We start from the raw sequence: 25775 nt of genomic DNA, 5'->3' as shown, positions 1-25775 counted from the left end.
TACCTCTCTCCCACTCCTTTCCTCTCTCTGAAATCAATAAAAAAAAATTTTTTTAAGTAGAAGAAAAGAAGGAAGTGATTAATGGAGAAAGGGAGAAAGTTTAAGAGGAAGGGAGAGAGAGAAAAGAAAAGGAAGTAAGGGAGAAAGCTAGGGAGGAAAGGGAACGAGGAAGAGGGGGAGAGAGGAAAGAAAGAAAGAAGGAAAGAAGGAAGGAGTGAAGGAAGAAGGAAAGAAGGAAGGAAAGAAAGAAGACAGGGGAGGGGTTAGAGACAATGATTGTGCTAAATCAAACAGAGGAAGAGTGGGAGAAAGGAAAGAAAGAAGGGAAGAAGGAAGGAGTGAAGGAAGGAAAGAAAGAAGACAGGGGAAGGGGTTAGAGACAATGATTGTGCTAAATCAACCCAGTAGAAAGTGATGTATTCCAGCTTCATAGTGATGTTTTTCTGAATAAGAAATGTTCTTAAAAAGAAAATAATGTGACTGTATATTTTCCTATCACCAATTAAAATAATGAAAAGCTACTGACTATGTTTCCAATAATGAACCATGAAAATGTGTTTGAAGTACGTCATTTTCACCCTCCTTTTTCTGTGCTGAATAATTTCCATAATTTATGCCACTTTCCTTGCACTTACATTATGGAAAACTAAATTGAGCACAAATTCAAGGTATGTCCAATTTTGAGAATACCAGTAAAAGTAGTCCACATTACCAAAGTTATAATCTCTAAACACTTAAGTATGAAGCTCGGTTGCATATTTATATGGTGATTCATTCTTCAATTCATCCCCCATCCCTCTTCGTCCTGCCAAATTTCTCTATAAACCCCTTTGAGAGCCAACCTAGTTATAACTTTACCTCCAGAGTGATAATCGCACCTACCTTTAGGGTTGAAGATAAATTACATAAAAAAGATGTAAGCTTGGTTTTTTTAAGATACAATATAAAGTACCTTATCTTTGCTAGTGACTCACTCCCAGCATCTTGTTGTTGTTTAATTAAACTGACATTTGCATTCTTCTGAAAATCAAAAAGGCCATTAAAATTGCAATCAAGTTCTTCCGGTTACTAACTTCACTATTCAATTTGGCATAATTGGAAAATCTATTAAGCTTACACTATCCCATCATCCATGATATTAATAAAATAATTAATTAGAGCCAATCCCAGTATCAAACCCTGAAAAAATTCACTAGACCTTCCCCCAGGTGTAATAAAGATTGAATAACCACCTATGTGGCTCTCCTTCAACCAGCTGGACAGATTTCCATGTCTTTAGTCAGGACAGTAAAATATTAAGTGGCATTTTAAGGAAATGCCTCTAAGTAAAATATAAAAAGGCCTACTCTTTGTTGTGCAAGACAAATTGCCTACATACTTAATTGATGCTTATAAACTTATTTGTGTAAAAATCTTGCCCCTAATCTGAACTTGACTCTACTTAATTTTTACACCTGATTACTAGTCCTTGATCCTGGTAACAACTGTCCTGTCACGCTGGGCGTGTTTTCTTATCAGTCATTGGTTTGTTCAAATCCCCTCTCTGCAATCTCTTTTTTAAAGCTGAAAATACCACTGTATATAGTTGTCAGTCCTCCTCCTTCCTCCCCACTATGTCTCCTGCTTGTTTATCTGATGCAAAAACACGATTAAATTCTTAGCAATTCTGGTTTCTTGTATGATATCATTTCTCTCTCCTTCTTCAGTTCTTCTTGTTCAATGACCTCCACACTGCTCTATGGAAAACTCTCTCTTTGGTGGCAAATCAAATGAGCCTTTAATAATTGTCAAATATAAAGCTCTAGAGATACCAGTAACATTGAATTAACAAGCCATACAGAATGAAAAACAAACAGCTTTAAAATCACGTGGGCTTGTATTGATTTTTATTTTTTTCATGATATTAAAATCTTAGTTTTAAATCAGTGAATCCACCCCAATCCTAAAATTGTCATATTTCTTCTTAAAAATTCCATTAACAAGCCAAATGATAGGAAAGAAATATCCAGAAAAAATATTCCTAATGCTTGAAATTAAATATTATCCACAAATTGTCAAGTTCTTGGCAGCTCTGAAATAGTGAAACACATTTTGTTTAGGATGACTGAGAAGTTCAGTGATAAAAATAGCACCTAATGTCTGTTTTCTTTTCAAAGAAATAGGATATGTATGCAGAGCATAAATAAAAAAAAAACAGTGGTGGAGCCACCATGGCCCAATTACAAGGAAAATCATTATGGCCCTTGTTCAAGAGCCTATTCTTTGTTTAATAAGCAGATATAAATTGCATTGACAGTAATGGTGGCTACGTCTGCTCCAGGGAGAGAATTAGCTCCTCAAAGCCATTATCCACTGACTAAGAAAACATTAAGGCTGCCTTTTAAAAACTCTATTTTTCCTCAGAATTTATTTCAATGTTTAATCATCTATACATAATGTAGCCACCTCTACTCTTATACACATATATTAAGAAAAAAAATTAAGGACATTAAAGGAGAAAATTTTTTAAGGCTCCAACCGTTAAAAATCCAGTCTTTTCCAGAGAGTTAGTGGGAAGAGTAATTTAAAATGAGCAGAATGCCTCTGATCAAAGTGTCTGGGTATAGCAGATGGATGACAATTTCCTATAGAAAAAAAACACCCAACCGGATGGTGTGTTTACATAAAAATCTCAATATCTAAAGAAAATCTTTTGTACCTAAACTGATAGCCAGATCAGCTTCTTGAGATTCAGCCTTGCTCAGAGCTGGCCTAATTTCTGCTGCAGAGCAAAACAACCCGCCAGCCTTACACTGAACTTGTTGGTTCACTTAGAGTGACTGCGTGTGTGGTATGTGCATGTGTCAGGTGATGAAAAAGAGAGCGGTAGGAGGAGCAGACATGGGTCCCATTTTCACAAGACTCACAGTCTTTCGGGAGAAAGCAGGCAAAACGACGTAAGGAAATAATTAAATATATAATGACAGCACTCAGAGAAATGTTAGGAATTTGTTGCACAGGCTGCTGTGTTGTAAATATGAAATGGCGGGAAATACCTGAGTTAATATTTAACTTAAATTTGAAGGTATTAAAACGAGAAAGCCATGCTACAAGAAATAAGTCAGTCAGTAAAAAAGCTAAGAACCACATGAGTGGGATATAAAACAGAAAGCAACAACTCAACAAACAAGCAAAAACTCAGATACAGACAACAGTATGGTAGTTACCGGAGGAATGGGGGGGAGGGTAGCAAGAGGTAAAAGGGGTCAAACATATGGTGACGGAAGATGATTTGATTTGGGGTGGTGGGCACACAGTGCAATATATAGATTATGTATCATAGAAATGTGTACTTGGCACCTATATCATCTTATTAATCACTTTCACCCCAATACATATAATAAATTTTTTTTAAACAGAAAGAAAACCAAAGACAAGCCACACACACACAAAATTGAACTATGTGTATCAGCTCCGAGTTGTGCACCTGGTTTCCAAAGTCACCTGCAAGAAATGGGAAAGCCTAAAGCTTCAGTAAAAGAGAGGGTGATGGGGACAGTGGGGTTTACCTGTCATGGCCTGTTGGTCATCCACCGTTAACTTTAAACTTTTTCCCCGACGAACCACACGCACTGTGTGCCATTCGTTATCGTTGAGGTTATAGCCGGCAAAAAGGGTCTCAGGACCTTTGCCTGTAGAATATGCCAAACAGTCATTATGGACACTCCGCATCGGTCAAACAAATGAACCTCACAGAGAGCGCGAGAAAGAGACAAAGAAAGGGGAAAGCGAGGGAGAGGGAGGAGAGAGAAGAGAAAAAGAAATGCGAGAGATAGGAGAGAAAGGAGAGGGAGCAAGAGAGAAGAGACTGGCTGGATCAATTTTCAAGCCCATTAGAGTCATAGCAAGCAAGGAAAATGACAAGTTAGCAGACATTCTGGTGTGACACTTGAAGAAGAATCTTCAGCACACTATGCATTGATCTAAGACAAGCGAAGGAACCTGTTGTCATAAATGGGCACAGTCAATACAGCATTGGGAAGCCTCCCACATGTACACACACCTTTACTTTTCTAAGAAGTTCTCTGATTTTTCCAGTTATCACTTTCTTGCTAATGTAGTCGCTAGCAGTCATGTAACCTCTGACCTCGGGGAGAGACCTGGCCAGAGGTCATTAGCTAAGCATTTTCAGGGAGTGGCCACTGGCTGGATTAGAGGAGATTGCTCTGGGTACTATACTGAGTGAGGGCTCTCTTTACTCTGACTGCATGTACTTCCTATGTTCACCAAGTTCTTAAATGTATTGTGTCTAAAAACTAAAACTAGTAGAGGCACAGAAGAGGAGTGTAGGTAAAAGTATTGCCTCTTAGAAAAATGAAGAAAACAGAAGTCACAACCCCCCAAAAATGGCCACATATTGAGTGGGAAGGAATAAAAGGTGATATTAAACAGCAGTAGAGGACAGGGATTCCCAGGTAAAAACTAAAAGAAAGAGGACAAGAAGTGTAACCAAGGAAGTAACTGCCAGTGACTCTATAGAAGTTTAAAATCCATAGATAAATGGAATTTAAATAGGCTGAGAACAAACAGATTACCTCAGAAAGTTGTTTTGTGGAAATTATTGAAATGACAAAGTTAGACAAATCTCCCTCTTCCACACACACAAATCAAGGGAAAATAGCTTTTAGGTTAACTAGAAAGATTTCATAGGAAAATAAGCATTTCTACCAATCTGACATTATGATTCACTGAGAAAAATAATGAAAAGTTTTTAAAGATCCACACTATTTGGTGATGGATTTCAGTGTTTTAAAAGTCATGAAATTTTCTAGTACATTTCAATAATGCGATGCATGACATCATTGAGTTTAATGACTTTCATCCAATTCACGATCAGGGCTTGCTTCACTACTTCTTCAACTAAATTCTATCCACAAAACCAATTAACGTCCGAGGAGCACAGGAGGACATACTAAAATGCCAATGAAAAGGAGAACAAAGGTGGAAAAAAATAAATATGGGAACCACCAAGAAGAAACCTCAGTAGTCAGTCCGACAAGAGATCATTCATTGTTTGCTTTTAGTACTGCAGCCTATCCACGCAGCTCCCTGATCTCTCTCTTAGGATGCCACTGATGATACAAGTTCTGTATTCCTTGGTTGGGTTTCACTAGATATTAAATGAGCCAGTTATCTAAGCTAAATTTTGCATGACAAACTGCCTCATGTCTACACAGGGCCATCATGAAGATTAGAAACAATCTCTTGTTGTTTCTTTAGAAAAGTTAAATTCATCCGGATACATGAATAAAAGCTTGTCTAGATAGAAGAGTGTTAGGGAGATTTATCACGAAATAGCTAAAGGAAGCCTGTTAGCTCAGCAACTGCAAAAATGCTTTGAGACCAAATGTTGAAAGCAAGTTCCAGCATTAAAGGGACTCTTTTTTAGTTTTAATGGTGAAAAAAGGAATGTTCAATAACTCTGCAGAATCTTAGCATCCTACTGGCAGCGAGGGTCATTCTTAGTTTTGATCTTTGAAAAGAGAATACATCATTTTAAAGCTATTTTTACAGGGGAGATCTTTTTTTTTTCCCCCTTTAGAACTATGTGCTTTTGAAGCAGCTTCACTCCCCTTCTCTTAATTTTAAAGGTGTTCTGTCAAGAAAAAGAAACATAAGGGTGATATCATCATTATACCCCATTCTGGGCTTGATCTTGCAGTAAAGTCATAATGCTTAATCTATGAAACGACGATTTCCATAACAACAGGCACAAAATGCAATTAAAAATAACCCTTTGGTTCGTAAAAATCTCTGTGGGCCAACTTCAAGCTCCTTTCTTGCATTATTAAAAATGTGAAGAGATTGATTTTGGAAGACAAGGCTTTTAAAAATGCACTTAATATTCTCAGTTCAAAACAACACTATCTATGCAACATGAAGTGTAATAAAGAGTGCGCTGGACCGGGAGGGGAGCTAAGAATTGTGGTCGCTCGTCCTTGATTTGCTACTAAGAAAGAAGCCAGGGGCTGGGAAATGCTTGTTATGTTCCAGGCACTTTATCTGTTAATTGACTTCATCTTTACAGTATTATCATTTTACACTTGTGGAACTGAAGGCCCAGAAAACCAAAACTACTTGTCCCGAGGTCATAGAGTTAAAATGTGATAGAGAAGTGTCCCATCCCAGATTAGCCTACCCAATGCAGGCAATACTTTCCCTTGCATTATCCTGGCTCCCAGCTACATGACCTTCGGCTAGCAATTTAAAATTTTAGCATCCCCACGTCTGAGTGAAGGGGGTAGAAAATCTGCTCCTTGTCATGACTTGCAGATTGATCAGAATGATGGGAAATGTTACATACCCTCTGTATAAGTCATGGTGGAAGAACAACCCGATCAAACACTGTACCTCTTCCTAGGAATACTGATATAGAGGAAGGACCATTAATTTGGGGCATGATCCACTCATAATCAGGATTCTGCTAAAAGATTCAGCTTCTGGTGGTCTCAATCTTTAGCTAATCTTTACAGTACCTTTGAGATCTCACATTCTCAGACATTTACAAACACATGGAATTGGTACTTTTAAAAAAGGTGCTTCACTACTGACATTTTGAGCTTGAGAATCATTTGTCCTCTTGGGTACATTTGAATGGCAAAATTATAGTCACTCAAACCATTAGTAATCTGAATTCCTTTTCAGATTTCTTCTTTCTTTGGGGATATCAAAACATGTCTCATTGGTAGTAATATTTTTCTCCCAGCATTAATGTGAGTGTTATGGACCAACTGTTCATATGTTGAAGTGCTAACCCCTAATGTGATGGCATGAGGGAGTGGGCCCTTTTTGAGGTAAATAGAATTAAATGAGGTCATGAGGCTGGAGCCCCCATGATGGAATTAGTGCCTCTATAAGAAGAGAAAGAGCCCTAACCGGTTTGGCTCAGCAAATAGAGCGTCGGCCTTCGGACTCAAGGGTCCCGGGTTCGATTCCGGTCAAGGGCATGTACCTTGATTGCGGGCACATCCCCAGTGGGGAGTGTGCAGGAGGCAGTTGATGAATGTTTCTCTCATTGATGTTTCTAACTCTCTATCCCTCTCCCTTCCTCTCTGTAAAAAATCAATAAAATATATTTTTTTAAAAAAAGAGAGAGAAAGAGACATTGGAGTTCTTTCTCTCCACCATGTGAGGATACAAAAAGAAGCCAGCTATCTGCAAGCTAGGATGAGAGCCCTCACCAAAAACCAAACCTGCCAGAAATCTGATCTTGGACTTGTCAGTTTCCAAAACTATGGCCAATAAACATCTGTGGACTACGCGACCCAGTCCATGGTATTTTGTTATAGCAGCCCAAACAGAGTAAATAGTGAGCGATATTTTAAATATTTTTTTTAAAGTTCATAGCATTGTTTCTGTTTTAAAGACAATCACTCTTTGTGTTTTGTAGGGAGTTTTAACTTGTATGTAATTTTACACTTGATTTTTACTATAATCTATTATTAAAGCCACAGAAATATTATTTTTCAATTTTTAGTTAAAAATCAGATTTAGAAAGGTTGAGAATATTACAAATCTCAGTTAACACTTACCTATTTATGAATTCCAGGTGGTGCTAAGACTTTGCTAAGAGGGTTGGAGATAACCCCAATTTAATGAGCAGCAGGAAATGGGAGATTCACAGTTAGCTAAGCAAGTTCTTTGAAATCTACTGCTCTTACAGAGTATTGATTTAACCATTAAGAGATACACTTAAAAGATGGTAGCTGTTTTTGGCCAGGTTAATAACCACATTTGCTAATTACTTTTCATCTCCATTTTCACTATGGGAGGAGATGGTGGTGGAAATTGGATTTTGCCACTGACATCAACTAATTGTGTCACCTTAAGTAAATCATTTACCTTCTTTCTTTCTTATATTTTTATCTGGAAAAAAAAAGGACACTTGATAAAGACATATACTCTCCAGGAGCAAACTTTAAATGCTGTCATTCTTGGAAGGACCAGAACTGACCTGTACTACTTGCCCACCTTGTGGCTACATGAAAGACTGCAATTCTAATGTGGGGTTCTCTAAGTTTATAAAATGTTCAATATTATTATTTTTACTATTCTTAATTTCATTTTTGTTTTGACCCGGGTAGGCAGAGAGAACTTTAAGGATAGTTATTCTAGACCTATTACTCAACTCAAATGAAACCAGTGGGGCAAGACTGAAATATCCTAAAAAATGTGTTTATTAATTTTGTAGTCAAATTTTAAGGGGAAGAACTCTGTTTTTGTCCTCTTGGAATCCCTCATAGATCATAGATAGCATCAAATGATCAGTACAAGGATCAGACAGGAGCGGTGAATGCGCCGTCCTGTGGGCCAGGACATGGCCCTGCTTTACAGGCAAGTTCACTTAGAAAACAAAAATAATCAGACGGTTGTGTGGTGAAATAAGGAAGTCACTTTTAAGGAACCCTTTCTCTTGGCTGCGGTAAATTATTCTCTCCCCTGTTCAAATAAGCAGGTCAGGCTAGGCAGTCCTGGAGACTCTGACCCAGTATCTCTCTGAGTTTCCCTTACTCAGAACAATTACTGCTGTGCAATGTGAAAATCCAGGAGCTAGAGGAGGGCAGTGGTTTTATAATTCTTTTTAAAGCAGAGGAATCCCCACCCCCCTGCTCCCTGTAATCATGCGTAAGGACTAGAAAACCATCTAAAGGGGGAGCTGCCCCACAGGTAAAGAAGCAGGCATCAACCGGAAACCCAGGCTCCACTGACTCCTCAGGGGGACTCATTTCTCTCTTTGGATAAGGGATGTTTTTCTTCATCAGAAAACTGCAGCAAAGGCTTTTAAAAATATTGTTTGCAAGCAACCCTTTGCTTTAAAGTTGGATTTGTTTAAAAAATACACATTTTTTTGTAGTTTATGAATTAAGAACTCTTTTACCAGAACATCACTTATTATGCATAACAAGGTCTAGAGGTATTCAATGCTGTCATTATTGGTCAGCCTGCACTATCAGCCCTCTAGCCTGCATTCTCGACACACCCTTAATTACATGGTCCAAATTCATAGACGCTTTCTGAAGATTTTGTAGGTCATTTCCTCTGAGGTCATGTGAGTTATGGAACAGACTACCTTGCTTTATTTCTATCTACCAGGAAACCGAGATTTAGAACGAGCATATAAATTTAGCAACTTCAATCTTTTCTTTCCTTTAAAAAAAATTTTTTTGGCATACAGGCTTTCCTCCCCAATTATTTAAAATTGCTTTTGTTAATCACTTTAAATTATATTTAAAAGTATTGAGTACAAATTAACAGTGAATGTATTTAATGAAGAAAACAGTATCTTCCAAGGAATGTACAAATAATCAAACTCATTTTACTGAAAACTCCATGGGAGGTTAGGTGACATCTATATCTCCAAAGAGATTACACAAGCCTTTATTTACCAATTTCAGGTTTGTCTGCAAGTGTACTTTAAATTCATTTTTAAATTTTGGAACCAATTTTATTTATATTTGGTTTCTTTTGGAAGAAAGCCTGTGTGTAAATGTCCTGTGACCTACTTGTACTGGCTTTTGACTGTGGGGGAAAAAAAATAGTAAAGAGGAATAGAAAAGAAATAAATAAAGCTAAGAAATCTATGAAGCAATGTGATCAAAGGTGTCTACCAGACTAAAATGACAGCTGTTTCTGGAGCAGAAAGGTGAATGTGGCTTAAGAATAATCAAATCTATAAGATTAACTTTTGATTTTGAGTCACAAAGCTCAAACTCATTGCATACCCTTTAGGAAGCATCTCCCTCTACCGTTATTATATTTTAAAGATGCTAAATATGCAAATGGACCATCTGTATCAAGTACCTTATCTCTTAGTACTGTTCAAAAGGATTGGTTCTGAACTTCTTCACTGCCTTAAACATCAAATGTAAGCAATTTCTACTTTATAACTCCATAGAGTTATGTGAGCGGTTAATCTCTTTCTCTGAATTAAACCATTGCTTGAGCGTGAGGATTCTGATGGGAGCTTCTGCAAAGTCGTAGCCACCCTACCGCATGGATGGGAGGCAGGTCGGGCCCATTTAGTTTGCCTTCTGGAAATGATCCATCTACTAGCTCCATTTTGTTAAGAACAGGTTGTGTCTTTTCAACCACAGTTAGCTGGGCTAAAGATGAGCATCACGTGGACATGAATCCTAAAGTTTCCTTAGTCATGCTATACAGTGTTTAAAAGACTTAGCATTGTCTTATACATATAAATTAATTCTATATTTATACATGGCTGTTCAACTTTTTTAGGTCCTTAAACTGCCAATAGCATCCAGTAGTTGAGTTAAACGTTCCCGCAGTCATAGACTATATGTAAACAAAGGGTGTGTGTTTGTTTCAATAAAACTACTTATTGAAACCTGTGGGCTGGTTTTCAGGCCCCTGTAAGATACACATAAATAAATCGACACTTTAAGTTTCCCTTTCTCATAAAGTTTTACACTGAGTATAAAGAAATAAGTAGTGGAAAAGTATTCAAGAACGGGAGAGTCAGGAGACCTGGGTTTTAGATTCAGTGTTGCCATTAAATCTAGCATATCTGCAATGGTGCTAACTTAGTCTAATTTTTTTTTTCTGGGCTTAGCCTATTTTCTTATCAGTGAAAAACTATAATGACAACAGCAACAGAAACTAAAAGCAATGTAAGACAGTTTTAAATGGCATAAGGCAATTGCAAATTCTGAATCACAGCCTTTATTAAAATAGATATTTGTGCGTGTGCGTGCGTGTCCGTGCGTGTGTGTGCGTGTGTGCATGTGTGTGCATGTGTGTGTGTGTGTGTGTGTGTGTGTGTAAAATCAGGTTTATCTGTATCAACTTTTCCAGGTCCTACCAAGTATTACTTGACAATTGATTTTGAGGACAATAGCTTCCCCTGAGAAGCTGTAAATAAACCTGTCCTTGTGACAATAATGGGAAGAGAGAAAAGCCAGGGAAACAGAAGCAAAAGCCACTCGGCTTGATGCCTGAGTCAGGGCTCCTGGCAGCAGCACTTTCTACCTCTTACTGACAAGAGGATGAGCGTCCCAGGCTGTAATTGACACCGGCAGGCCTCCCCTAGGTTCTGGTTTCAAAACAACAAGAGGATGAGCGTCCCAGGCTGTAATTGACACTGGCAGGCCGCCCTTAGGTCCTGGTTTCAAAACAATTTTTTTTTTTAAAAAAACCCACGGAGATTCCTCTGCCATTTTCCCAACTCACACCAACCCTATTCTATTATCCACAAAATAAACATCTGTATCTGTAGCTGCCTCACCTCCTGCTCCATAGCTGGGTAAATATCATGCAAATGAATGATGTTTCAGTCTTCTACTAAAAAACATTTAGCCTCTATAGCTTTGACATTGATTGTACCCATTTATGACAGACCAGGATAAATATATCTGATGTAAAAATTTTTAAATGTGAAACACATTTTAAGAAATATAAATTACCTTTTAAGAATATAATTACATTACAACACAGTAAAAATGAACACCAATTATATAAATACATTGCTACAAGAATGTTTTAAAACAGCTCTCTCTATATCTACTCTAGCTCAACTGGCAAGTTTAGGAAGAAGCAGAATAAAATAAACCTAATATAATGAAAGGAAAAATTTGGACTGTGACTTTATTTTAAGGAGAAAAAAAAGTTCATTTCCAAGAAATGCTTATCACATAAAAGGATAGCTTGCAGGTATAAAATGAAGTACTAAACAGTCGATGTGCTTCTAAGTAAGCATCATAAGCTGAAAACGTATTCAATGTTAGTGTAACTTGAAAATAAAAAAATTACTTTGATTTATGCTGCTACTTATTTAAGCATGTCTTATGCAATACACAATGCCAAGGTATCTGAATGAAGAAAAAAAGAAAGTAAAAGCATACAGGTACTGAGGATTAGGAAACTTACAAATATTCTACCTGATATTCCATAAACATAGCTATGATTATAGTCACAAATGCAATGCTTATTTAATAAAATATATCATTTATTATCTGAACATACTACTATAATTGTTACAGAATTTCTTTTATGAAAAGTCAAGAAGATTGCATATTTTTGCATAATTCAAGAAACAATGGTTTTACCTGTGTTTTATTTTCCATATCTTTGTCAATGGAAGTGCATCTGAATATCATTAAACGTAGGACTAAATTTGCAAAATTCAGCTGTCCCTCAGTATTTTGCAGGTATTCTTATGAAACCTTCTCCAAAACAATCATATTAGAAAAATAAATAAATCTAAGTTTCTGGTTTTGTTAAGTCTATTTGTTTCCTTCCTTCCTCCTCCCACCCACACACAATCTAAGAAATCATTATAATGCTTAAATATCTATTTCTCAATTTTTGTTGTAAACATTATAAACCTATTTTTTTAAGAAAATGCATTCTAAGAGATAGGATAAGGAAGATTTTATCTTTAGAATCATTGAGCTGTAGTGTCTCATTTGTTTTGATCTTTTTTCTTTCTTTCATCATGAAGGCTATGAACAAATAATGCATGATAATTTATTCATTCATCATGTAAAAATTAGAATGATAAAAAAATTTTTCCAAGCAATGAAATCCTTCTTTATTTTGAATTTTAATACTGTAATAAGAGCTACTGAAAACTAAATTGGTTTCTTTTATCATTAGTTTATTTATCAGGCTGTTAGCTATGAACTTGAATGCTATTCTTTCTGATCATTTATTTTAGTAGTTGGAAAAATATTGGGATCACTTCTTTGTTTGAAGTTGTCTTTGAATCAAAGTCTCCTGAAAGGGATGGCTTGCTTTACTATCCAGGAATTATTCTACAAAGGTGATTTCCCCACTATATCAATGGCTATTAGCAATTAAATCTTATGCCAAATTAACTTGGTTAATCTGAAGAGCTATTGCTTGGAGGTTTCTTGGAGGTGGTCTACCAACTACTGTACTTAATAAATTATTTCTGTATGCCTGTTCCTAATGGATCTCCCTATGATAAAATTATGTTAGTGAAACTTCCACTTAGTAGCTTATAGTCAGTGATAATAACTTTCACCAACACACCTAGAAGTATCTTCTCTCTTACGAGTATTCCATCTTGCTTACAGATGCTTCCAAACAGTGTCCATTTGAGTGTTCTGAGATCACTGATGAATCATGCTAGAACTTACTTTTGTACATATAGATTTATTCAATTGGCTCAATGATGAAAACCTACTTGATATCATTTTGGCATAAAATCTGAGGTAAACAATAGATTAGATTTTAAAAATACTACATGTTATAGTCACATGCTTGACATATGCTTACAATATGTTGCTAAAATAAAAGTACATAGTGCAAAATATTTGCACACCATGACCCTGTATTTTTAAAGAAATACATATCACACAAGGTATAATATGCAATATGTAAAGGATGATGTGTTATATCAGCATTTAAGATATTAATAATGTTTTCCAAGGACTGAAATGGTAGCTACTTTTGTATATTTTGCTTCCTCTAAATAACAAATATTATTCTAATTAGGAACCAAATGTTGCTTTAAAAAAGTTTACTTCTCACTATTTTGTAGGTCAAAATTAGTGTGAAAGTTAGCCCCCAATTTAAATGTACATTTAAAATATACATACCATAATACAAACAGATATTGCAGTGGAGGCCTAGATTGCCCTAAATAATGGTGGGTTTGGTTTCAACTAGATCTTAACAGAGTATTTGTCTTTATTCACTTTTGATTGCTTATTTTAAATTGTTGCGTAGAGGAAAAAGTTATTGAAGAAAATTTAAAACATATATGATTAACAAAAGAAATTTAGTTACCCAGAATCTCATCATCAGGCTCTATAAACGTTTTAAAGAAACACTGTAGAAAAACAATTTTGCTACTGCAACTCCTTGTCAATTTCATAATTGATAACAAAAATAGAAAATATTGATTATTTTTAACTGCCTATTTGCTAAAGTAATTTTACTTAATGGAGGAGTTTAAATAATCGATCAGTTACCAAAATATCATTTTTGACAAGGTAAAGCACCTCAGCTGACTCACTGAACTAAATCTTCAGATAAAACAATTAAATTTATAAATGATCGATTAAAACGCGTCAGGAATCTCATAATCTACAATGTCACGTTCAGAATTCCTATATGTGATTATTATTGCTATTTTTATTATTTTTCACATTATTGAATCATTATCATGTCCTAACTCCATTTTTGTCTGCCTATTTCAATACTACTAGGTGAATATATGTATATTCTAAGGGAATATTTGCACAACTTTTTAAATACTTTCTTTTTTCATTTTGTTTTACTGGGCACTTTCATAATGCATGCAAAATCTATGCCAGCAATTTTGTGGTGCCATTATAATGTGTTAGTTCTATAATAATTTGGGTTTAGTTGTCACATGCATAAACCTCTCCTTTGCACCTAGGAAAATGTAAACATTTCAGAATTCTTATGATTGCCTATTAGTACACATTTATGTACACTGGAAATTTACTGATTTCCAAAATTGGCTAACTCTTCTATGTATCTAACAATTTAATGAGTAAATTTCAAGGACTATGTACATTCTTCATATGCAAATTTTAAAATAGAATTGGTAATCTTTACCTTAAAGCCTACATTTCCAATGCAATTTTAATTCTAATAATCATCTATTTTAAAAAGAATAATCGACTTTGAAATTTATTTTAATAGTACTATGCATAAATATTTCAAGTCTATATTCAGACTGATAACCTGGGAAGGGTGAAGCATTCTCACAATTATATGAATGATTCATTCAAAGAACAAATAACAACAAATAGTCCAAGTACAATAAAAATAACAGTGATTTAAATACTCTTAGAATTTCTTACTTTACCTTTGGGGAAAACCGTTTTCATGATGCACTTCTTACCCATTTCGCTCTGTGCTCCCATTGGTAACAAGGGAAAGAACTGGATAAGAGCTCTGAGCACACTGAACATTTCAGTTTCCAAATTCTTTGACATTCCCTTGCATTTCCTCCCTGATTTAAAGAGACTTGCTCACGTGGCTTATACACCATATGTTAGTCATTATTATGTTAACCAACTGTAATCCACATGAGTATTTTACAGCGATAGTAAAAACAGTTTTCATCAGACAACCTAGAGAAAAGATGTTTGTGTGAAAAGTTTGCTGCTCCTACATCCCCTTGAGGGAAGTATGTTGTGTGTCCCACCCCCACGCCACTCTAATTATAGCTGCTTGGGTCACTGGTGTCATCAGCCCCCAAAGCTAAAATCTGATCGATGGCTTATGAGGCGACATGATTTGAAATCTCTGTTCAATAGAACAAGAAAAAGTAATGAATCCACTAGATCCTCTGTCTAGGGCAGTCTGAATACAGAACATAATACAGTGTCAATAGTTAGTACAGGAGCAGCAAAAGGCCGAGATGTAAGCACAGGATAAAGCAGTGAACAGAAATCATGAAGCAGGAGACACCAGGAGTAAGCAGAAGACATGAAAAAGGAGAAGCTATAACCAGTGTTACCTCCCTACCAATCTATTATAATAAAAGCATAATATGCTAATTAGACCAGATGTCCTTCCAGATGACCCTCCGGACGAAGCCAGGGCTGCAAGGGAAGCCCGAGTCCCAGGTGCCAGAGGGAAACTGGTGCCAGCAGCCGGGAGAAGGAAGGCCTAATCTTGCACAAATTTTGTGCATCGGGCCTCTAGTAAATAAATAAACACAAACAAAGGAAGAAACTCAAGACTATGACGGAAATAGTGGATGTTTAGAGACCAGCTTTTTCTAGTAAAACAAACAAAAACACCTGACCAACAGGCTGTGGGTTTTGATGACATTTGGTTGTGTAAAAGAAACATTCCTTTTCACAGAACCCAAGGGAATATCAAGTTCAGAACATTTTTTTCTGAAACTTTCTAGGTTTGTCCGACAATATCTACCTAGGCCATTGTTACAATGCCAACATTGGACAATGGAGAATTGGATGAACTGGGTCACCAGGAATATGAAATTTTGCATTACTGTGAGCACAGCATTTTGCAATAGCAATAAGGAAGTGCCTTAGTGAAAAATTAATATTTGAGCCCGATTTCAAGATGAATTCTTATCCCACACAAAAGAGTAATCTGCTAAAACACTGCAGCATTTTATATCTGCCTATAGGCAGTGGGCAGATTAATTATTCACTGAAATAGACTCCCATCTTCTACTTACCAAGCCTTCACATTAAAATTTTCCCAATCTATGTAGCCACTTAAATGTGCAAAGAAAAAGTGGACTTTTCTTTGTAATTCTCAAAAATTTAAAATGTGGACAATCAAAATGGGCTTCCCTTAAATTTTATTTCAATTTTGATATTTTTCTAAAGACTTGTTATGGGCCAGCTCTCTTTGCCTGTTTTAAGCCATTTATTCTTCACCAGAAATCTATGGTCTCTATATTTTATATGTAATTTCTCTTAGATTTTTGCTAAAAGTAATCATTTATAAACTGCCTATTCCTTTTCTTAATATATACTTGCAGCTTAAAAGAAAAAAGAAAACAACAAAGAAACAAAACAGAACAGCTCATATCCTAGGCAGATAAATTGCAGCAGTCGCTGAGAGGCAATGAGTGGTGGAGTCCTACGAGCCGAGTGATGGATTGCTGCGTGGCAGCCGAGGCAGGAGACTCCCTTTTGCACTTCTTTGCTCTTAGGTGCCAGGCGGCTGCTCCAAACTGAACGTTTGTTTCATGTTAACAAGGACCAGCCCCCAGAAATGTCCTCATATCTTTTTAAGTAGCTGCCAAGTGGCCGCCTGGTGAAGGCAATCTAACATGGCTTGAGTGCCACTAGTTGACACTCTGCAATCTTTTATTGCTTTCCACTTTGATCGACATAAGAAATTGGTGATAACTAATATACAGTTGATCTTTTCATTCTGGTAATAAAATGATAAGAAGAAGATCTTATTATCCACTCCAGACATCCATCATAGTCCATTTTCCAAAACGTACTACTCGGGGCGTTTTTTCCATTATATCCAAGTCAAAAGTGAGGTTAAGTACTTGGCCTTAGATTCCTTTTCCCTCCAATACTTAGACATTGAGCTGGAAATAAAAGGAGTTGAACTTCAACCCTCGACACTACCCATATTAATATCATCTGCAAGTTTGTTGTCTCTGCATCTTAGATATGCCATTTTCTGTAAGAAGCCCAAAACAGTTGGAAGGTCAGACAAATAAAACAGTTGGTTTTCAACTCCAGAGAGTCTTTATTATTGCAAGAAAACAAGAAAAAAGAGAACCAGAGAAAACAATATTGGAAATGGAGACGTGGGAAAAGTAAATCTTGGAAGAAAGAGCTGGGCACGTGTAAAGGCATAACGAAACCAAAAATAATGCAAACAAGCATTAGAGATTATGAGTTTATTAAAATCCATTTTTTATATGGATGCAGAGGTGGCCTCAAGCCTTCCTGTGGGTAATAAGGAGATTCTGTAAATTATGTCATTGATTTGAAAAGAAAAAAGAAAATACTAACAAAACAAAACCTTGCATCCACTACATATTTAAAGTAGTTATTTATATGACAATTATGACCCACCTATAATTGATAGGAGCACCTCAGTTTTCAAATTTTCAATGTATTTAAACCTTCAAAGAGTATATGTAGCAGTAACAACTTTAAAAGCTACTAGAAGAATAGAGAGAGAAATTGGAACGATTGGAGCATGCAACATGCCACTGTAAAGGCCAAATTTGGGGAAAACAATATAAACACATCGCCTAATGACTTTGGGTTGATTGTTGGGAGGTTTGGGGAAGACTGCCTTGGTCACCCTGAGATAGCATGACCAAGACATCACATTATGAACTTTGGCAGACATTAAAAAATGCAGAAGATGACCCTATTTTTAATGCATTTGAGAAAATTTTACAAGGACTAGATTTTTTTTGCATTCTTTATATCTTTAAAAGACTTCTTAAGGCAATTAATATTATGGAGTAGGCAAGAGACTATCAAACACTCACCTTTTCATGCAAATAATTCATGTGTTGGTCATAAAAGGACTATTCACTCTGACTTGGGTTTCCTTGGTAATAATTTATTAAGGAACAGTTTGTCGTAGTATACATTTCTGCAGAAATGATTTTATGTAAAACACTCTACAACATATCTGTTTTTGTTAAGTCAAATAATTTTTCCTCTTTCTGTTAAAAGAATGTCACTTTACTTACAGTCCTTTCCCATCTCTCTCTATTGAAGTACCCTTCACTGCTCAGGGAAGAAAATATCTATACTAAAAGATGGCAGTTCTTTTAGCAACTTCCATATACATTTACTTTATGATGGTAGATTGTTGTTCTCACTATTGGAGTTGATTAAGGAGGCAAGAGCAATCTGACTGCCCCTTTATTCTTATCCTGGACAGAGGAGAATGGAGAACCCGTAGGTAACACACTTTGCTGGTTCCCTGCCAGTCCACAAATCTGCAAACAATGACCTTAATCTAATTCCAAGTTGTATATGTCACATATATTTTAGGGATGACATAAGCTAATGGACATCAAAGAGCTGAGATTGGTCTGGGAATTACTGCAGAGATATTCGGTTTGTAATCTGAAACAACAAAACATGCGTTTTGACAGTGAAATGACCACTATTCATAGAGAAGGATCTTTTTTCAAACGTACCCTCTCCACACATAAAAATAAGCTTCTGAGTTTTAAATAAAAACATGTAATATTTCTTGACAGCTTCTACTACGGGGGAAATATTGGCCACAAAGAATCTGACAGAGATGGTCTTTGGAATTCAAATCTGCCCTTTCCCAAAAGAACCTTAGCCAAAGCCTGTCCATGAAAGAGTCTGTTGTTGTATCTAAACTACTGACACTGGAAGGGCTGACAAAGAAACATATCTGCCATCTCTTATCCTCACACAGGTCTGAATACCGACAGCCAGATGTTCTCCCCCCTCACCTACTGCCTATTCTTCAATAGCAAAGAGTGGCCAGTCTGGTACTATGCATCACTTCTTTTGCATATCAAGGAACATCTGCTGTAAACTGGGGTTGGTGGGGGTGGGATAGAAATGAGGAAGGATGGTGCCACTATAGGAAACAGAGCAATTCTGAGCGAGTATAGAGAAATTTGGGGAGGTTTTCATTAAAACTTAATCATTTAAAATTTGGTATTAACTCTCAACGCAAGATAATCTTTTATGTTATAGTTTATATATTTCCAGCGGGAATATTCTTAAAATCCATCAATTAAGGTATTTCCTATTAATTTCATAATACAGCTGATATCTTCTTACGTTTGGTATAAATTTTAGAGACGGTGTTGATATATGGCTGGGATTTAATCAATGTACATTCATCTCAGTTTCATATAAACTTATGACTCAAAGGTCATAAATGTCATACATGAACTTTCATTAACCTTCAAGTTATACTGCAACGCAGATATTTTTATTTTTTATGGGGTAGAAAATACACTCCAGGTGGAAATCTCTGCTTATTTAATCACTGTGAGTTAGATTTTCATTATTAGATATAAAATGTTCTCCCTCTCCTCAAAGTTGAGTAATAACACAAATTCTTGATTGACCTTGGGCTTCTTGTTAAACCTGCCCAAGATTCCACAAACAAAACAAAGGAAAAGGAAATGAAACATTACCTGATCATTGAATGCTCTTTCCTGGGACTGCTGTCAAGTTAAGGCACTTGCAGTCCTGTACAAGGTGTGCACCGAAAGGTGCGTCACAGCCATTCATTTAATTCAAGTAATTTAAATCTAGCACCTCTTAAAAGGGGGAAAATGCCACCCACCAGCAAAGTTTTCTATCCTTAAAGACAATATTCTCAGTAATATCCAGAGAAAAAAATGACTATACTTAATATCAGACTCTTCTAAGCCAAATGAAGGTAATGCATGAATGTAACAGTTAGACTAGAAACATGTTTTGAAAATTAATTTACGTAGCTGAAGAGCACAGTTCATTTCGTTGAATTAATTTCCATCAAACACTAGCATTTACGCGGCTACATGTATAAATTGTAAAACCCATGTTTTATTGTAAGAGCACATAAAGCAGAAGTCTAAAAAGAAACCTGTTTTCTCACATGGATTTCCTAAGATTCGGGAAGAATCTAAATACCTCCAGCTGCCTTAAGGCACCGATCTGTGTGAGCTGCCCCTTGGCCTGCATCCGTGCCCCAGAGCTAAAGGCAAACCGGACCACGTGATTCGAGCTGCAAGTCTGTGCACCTGCTCAGGAGTATGACAGAGACGAGACGGGGTTTGAGGAGATGGGGTGGACCTGAAAATTCCACTTGCAGAGTTTTGACAGATTATTTCAGAGGCTATTCTGTTTGAGATGGTAGTTAAGGAATGTAATTTTTCTGAAGTCATGATTCCATGACCTTTTTCTTGCTACGATCAGAGACCGTCTTTTTTGCTATTTTAAAATGTGAAGCAAATCTGAGTTATAAGAAGCACAGTGTTGGACGCTGTAAAAATTCCATTAGATAAAGCATCTCGTTTTGTCAGTGTAAGACCACCATTTGTTCCTCAGAGGATAGCTTGTCGCCACTTGGAAACACAGCCCGTGGTTTGGGGTTTAGACTCCATCAACTCACATTCAGCACTTTATAAGGATAGAGGCAAATTTCTTTTTACTGATTATGACCATGAGAGATTAGAAGCTTGTGAGAACCATTTATTTAAATAGCTAACAATTCTGTTAACAATGGAGGAGATTCTTTAATGTGGTCAGCAAAACCTGGAAAAGAAAAATCTAAATATTTATGTAAAGAAAGGAAATAAATGTACTCTTAAGATAAGACTACAACTCAAAATAAAATCACAGTCCTTGTATCCTTTCAGGTTCTCTAGTTCACAATCAAATAAAACTCAGTCCATGCATCTTTTCTGACTAATCATTTGGCATGCATATCACAGATTTAGTTATTTTTGCAGATATATGATCAGGATGTAAAAATTCATCATGTAAATACTCGTTAGGAACAAGAAAAACTTCTTTAGACAAGTAATTTTCTGTACATTTATAACTTGGAAAAAACACATTTTCCTATGTAAATGGTTGAATTTAGAAAGATTTAATACTAACTCTCAAAATGAAAGGAATTACATGCTTTTCTGTATTTGCATTAAGAGATAAAAACAATAAGTGAAGGAAATAGGACCCATAGTATTTTCTCCAAATTTGGTCATGAAGAAGAGAGTTACTGGAGTCCAAGATCTGGCAAAATACAAATTCTACTCGACCTATCCAAAGGTCTGTAGAGGCATTTGTACCTTATGTCAAGAAACACTTGCCGCCTCTTTTGCCACTTGGCGGTAGGGACTACAGCTGTTAAGTCTTCAACTGGACAGATTTCAAAATGAATTTTTACAACCCAGATGATGGACTGGTATACGTCAAAAGTGAAATCATGAGTTTTATAAATGCCTTTCTCTTGCTCTTTTTTTTTCTTGACTAGCTTACATCATAATGGAGGAATAACATTTTAAGAATTTTGAATAGGCACTTACTGGAATTACAGTTAATCCTGATACAATCTAGATGGGGAAGAATAGATGAAAAATGAAAATTTATCCTTCAAGGTAATAGCTGCAGACATCCAATAAAATCACAGTCCACCCTTCCGGGGACAGACACATGCAAATATGGCCACTCCATAACTTTACATATTTCTAGAACCCAGATTCATCGTTATAAAACTTCGCCATTGGAAACAACATCGGAAGGTTTGAAAAATGGCCAACTCAAACAAAGCTACATGGTGACAAATCTAAGTGGAATAAAGAATTGTTAACTGTCAAAGATGCTTGACTTGGACTGGCTGCGACTTCCTCCCCATCTGTGAAAGAACAGATCCTTGTTTTCAGCGTAATTAAAAAGTGCTCCGTCACAACGGGGTGCAGGTGCAGGCTCAGCGAAGCTCAGACATCTTGGACCTCCAAAAGCTAGTATCCCACAAAGGCCATCGGAATCCTTCAGGATCGGGGTGGTCAATGGAGAGCAAGTGGAAATTATTCTCACCTCACCCTAATGTCTTATTTTGGTTTTGCTTGGACAAAGAGGTCACAGCCCGAAGTTGGCTGGATTCCACGCCTTGTATTAACCAGAGGAGGAAAGAAACGCTATGTGGCTAAGAAGTAGTGTCACTGCTCAGAACATTCCTCAGCCTATGCCTCTCTGAGGAGCTAACAATGTCATCTCTATGCAATAAGTGTCATGGTTGATGCTGCTATTGATTTTCCCTTTCTTCTACTTGCTTCTTATGGGAGAGCGGGTTCTGTAAGGACAGGATGTCTGATCTGAATAACACAGACTGTGGTTACAAGGGTTATTTTTAAAGGACTATGTGGGGTGTTTTATGCTTATTTCATGAATAGATAAATATTTGTCGATGTTGATCGTAGAATTTACTGCCTTTGGGGAACAGGAAAAAGATAAACCTAGATTCTGTTTCCATGTAGCTGAGTTTGTCATGTGTCGTCAACCGCATCAGAAAAGTGGTTGCAGACAGCCACGGACCAGCATCTACACAGCTCTTTCCACAGAATGCTTTGCTGTTGGAAAATGTCCAGGGGCGTTTCCACTTTGGCTAGCAGCCCCTTTACTGCAATTAGTCCATTTATTTTGATTGGCTGTAGTAACCTATCCTGGTCACTAGAGGGAACTCTAACAGAACAGAAAATGAGTCCTGTGTATTCTTCAGGGATCTTTGAAAAACACCCTTATTATCTAACTGAATTTAACTAATACTAATTGAATGTAATGAAACAATTATATGTTTTAGGAGCTATCACTCTGCCGAGCACAATTAGAAAATGTAGGTGGGGTTTCTATAAATGCCTTACTTCCTCACATTTCCTACTTTTTTAAAAAAAAAAAAATCTACATAGTTTCACATTTTTCTCTGCTTATTTATTTTCTCTGTTTATTAAGTTTTATGGGTGTTTATTGCTGCTTCCAGGTAATACAGTAAAACCTCATTAATGGGTGCTCCTCTTGGAGTTAATGATAATATTGAAAATTATTGGGCACATTATTTATAATTCTTCATTCAGTCTGACTATAGACCACCTGAAAAGAATTAAACAAACAAATTGTTAAAGGTCAAGTTTAGGGAGAAAGCTGATTTCAACTACTTTACTATGTATTGATGGCCCAACCTGCATGAAACAATGTGCTAATTATGGATAATCCTTATCCATCCATGAAAGCCAGCCTAGTAACACCTTTCCTTAACAGGATTTTTTTTTTTCAGCTATTAATTTGTGTTTCAAATGCAACTGAAAATCAAACTGTTTGATTTTTGCTAATTCTACAAATTCAGAGATTTTCTTAATTCGGCCTGGCCTTCCCCCATGTTTCATCTGGGTTGTTGAGGTTTTACTGTAGTGACTCTTGCCTAACTCTATAATGAAGCAGGAAAGCATTATTTTTCTGAAGAAGAGCCTGTGTTTTTAGTGTTCTCGTGGCTGTTTGCCGAGGGCCGCAGACTTTGGGCATTGAAGGGTTGTGGATTGCTGTTTGATAGCAGAATATCACCACACAGAATTTCCAAACAGAAAAGATGAGCTACCACACAGGTGACTATTGAAAGGAGAAGCCCATGGAATAGAAGAAAAACTACCGTTGACCTAGATCACAGAGTGGAAATTTGATATTTGGTGCATATGTTATCTCAGTAGATATATCTGAAAAGATATCATCTATAGCCAATCAGAATGCCAGTAAATATGATAATAGGAAATTCGATTTGAGGCCTCTGCAAGCCTAATGATTTATATTTTCAATTAACCTCATTGATATGGATGGCTTCCTTCCAAGAACCCTCAGTGGTAGGAATCACAAGACAGTAAATTATGGTAAACAAACAACAATAATAACAACAACAACAAAAAAAAACAATAAAAAGATGCCCCCAAAACCTAAATTAAATTAAATGATGGAAATGAGACCATTAAGTGTTTTAACTTTCCATGGCAAACAGGCTACTCGATAAATGTTGGCAGGCAGAACGGAACAAAAAGTGAAAGGTGTTAGTTCAGTGGGGAAGGTGAGTTGTTACCTAGGTTGACCGTCAGTTTCACACGCCCTGCGTCCAGCTCCAGGCGGAGGGTGTCTGCCGAGTCCCTGGAGGTGGTTGCCATGAGAATGCCATATGCACGCTGGGATCGAAACCGTAAGGACACGTCCTCAGCCTCTGTGTGCATGACCACGGGGAGCTGGATCTTCATAAACATACTCCCATCGTAGCTCAGAACCGTTGCCTCTGTAGGTGAGAAATGAATGTAAACATTCTTGGTCCGTTAGGGCATTCAGACTTGGAAAAGGAAAGGAGTGACCTACTAAAGTCTTTCAGATAGAACACGAGACTACAAGCTCAGCTCGTCTGCTTCAGAAAATTCTTTGTTAAGCTGAACAGAGGGGTCACAGAAGGGAGAACGTTCTCAGTGAGGTACCTGCTAAAACCCAGGAGGAAATATGGCTGCACTTCCCTTTTCATTCCCATAGCACTTTCCACTGATAGCATTGATCGTGTTGGATCATACATGTTTTCGTATGTGTCTCTCTTTCCAAGAGCAGAGATCGATTCTGCTGTGTATCAGCAGTGTGAGCCTGGTTGGAAGCTCGGGCAACTATTTAATGAATGTTTATACGGGGCTCGGCCCCTGACCAGCTCTGTAAAACCCGCCTAGGCTCTGAGAGGATCTCATTTGCTGGAACAGGATCTTGAAGGCCTTTGCTCTCCTTAAAAGTTCATGATTCTAAGGGCACTGAATTAGAACTTAAAACTACCTGTAGCCACAACCTTGGTCTCCTGGAAATATGAAGCTATCACTAAAGTGTCAACGACAACGTACGTCCTAAAGATGGCAGCTGGGATTGAAGAGCGTGTGTGGGTGAGTGCCACGAAAATGAAAGTGGATTGCTTTCTGAGGGAAGTTGCTTCATACAATGTTAAACACATAAAAAAGCAAACAGCAAAAACCGTGGGTCACAAACTGACTGCCTTAAGAAATCGTCAGCACCCCTGAGTGTTTAACACTACATGTGGTGGTGGAATATTGCAAAACAAGTGTGAGTCATGCTGCTCTTTCATTGGTTCTCAAAACTCAAGACTCTCATCTAATAAAAGAAAAACTACCTGGATTTAAAACAAACTAGGAAATTCTCGTGATCCTGCCCAGGTACATGACACAACAATTAACTTTACTAATGCAACTGTGTTTATTATGAAGACGGTATTTCTGGAGTTGTGGTTTTGCAAGTTTATTTTTCAAGAAGTCAGCAAAGTCAAGCGTCCCTTCTAACATCCTGTGATCACCAGCTGTTGCCATCATGAGGCTGAAGGCACATCCAGAACGGATAAGCATGAAGGTCCCAAGGTCCCTGCCTGGCACTCTTTTCTGCCCACCTAATGACAAAGGATCTCTCTCAATGCATGCGCTCACTCCCCCTCATCTTTATTAACGGTCCTGACTTCTCTCTTGAGCTCCATCACTCTTCATTCATCCATTGCCTATTGAACATCTCCAAATTGAATCTGATAGGTACCTTACTCCACTCTTTACCACTTCCCCCCGCCCAACAATGAACACCCATCATGTCCTTCTCCAATGTTCTCGGTAAATGATATAACCCATCACTCAGACCTCTGCCTTTCTGATTTCTCTCTCACCCTCCTCATGTCCAATCTATTTGCAAGTCTGCAATGCTGGAAGGCACTAATTCCATTTCCTGAGTCATTTG

The 25775-nt window shown here is 37.0% G+C and overlaps 1 protein-coding gene across 1 annotated transcript in view; it reads right to left on the bottom strand.

Annotated features, from left to right (window-relative positions):
- The window catches only part of NRXN1 (neurexin 1), an 889774-nt gene that overhangs the window by 496795 nt on the left and 367204 nt on the right, over positions 1 to 25775 (bottom strand). Inside the window, exons 10-11 of the mRNA XM_015557923.1 lie at positions 21539 to 21565; positions 3549 to 3671 (exon numbers count right to left, since the gene is read on the bottom strand). Of these exons, the coding sequence (XP_015413409.1) occupies positions 3549 to 3671; positions 21539 to 21565 (150 nt within the window). The remainder of the gene's footprint in view (positions 1 to 3548; positions 3672 to 21538; positions 21566 to 25775) is intronic.

This window comes from Myotis davidii, unplaced genomic scaffold, assembly GCF_000327345.1.
Source record: "Myotis davidii unplaced genomic scaffold, ASM32734v1 scaffold6, whole genome shotgun sequence".
Lineage (NCBI taxonomy): Eukaryota > Metazoa > Chordata > Mammalia > Chiroptera > Vespertilionidae > Myotis > Myotis davidii.
The sequence above is the reverse complement of the archived record's forward strand: the minus strand, read 5'-3'. Positions and strand labels throughout refer to the sequence as shown.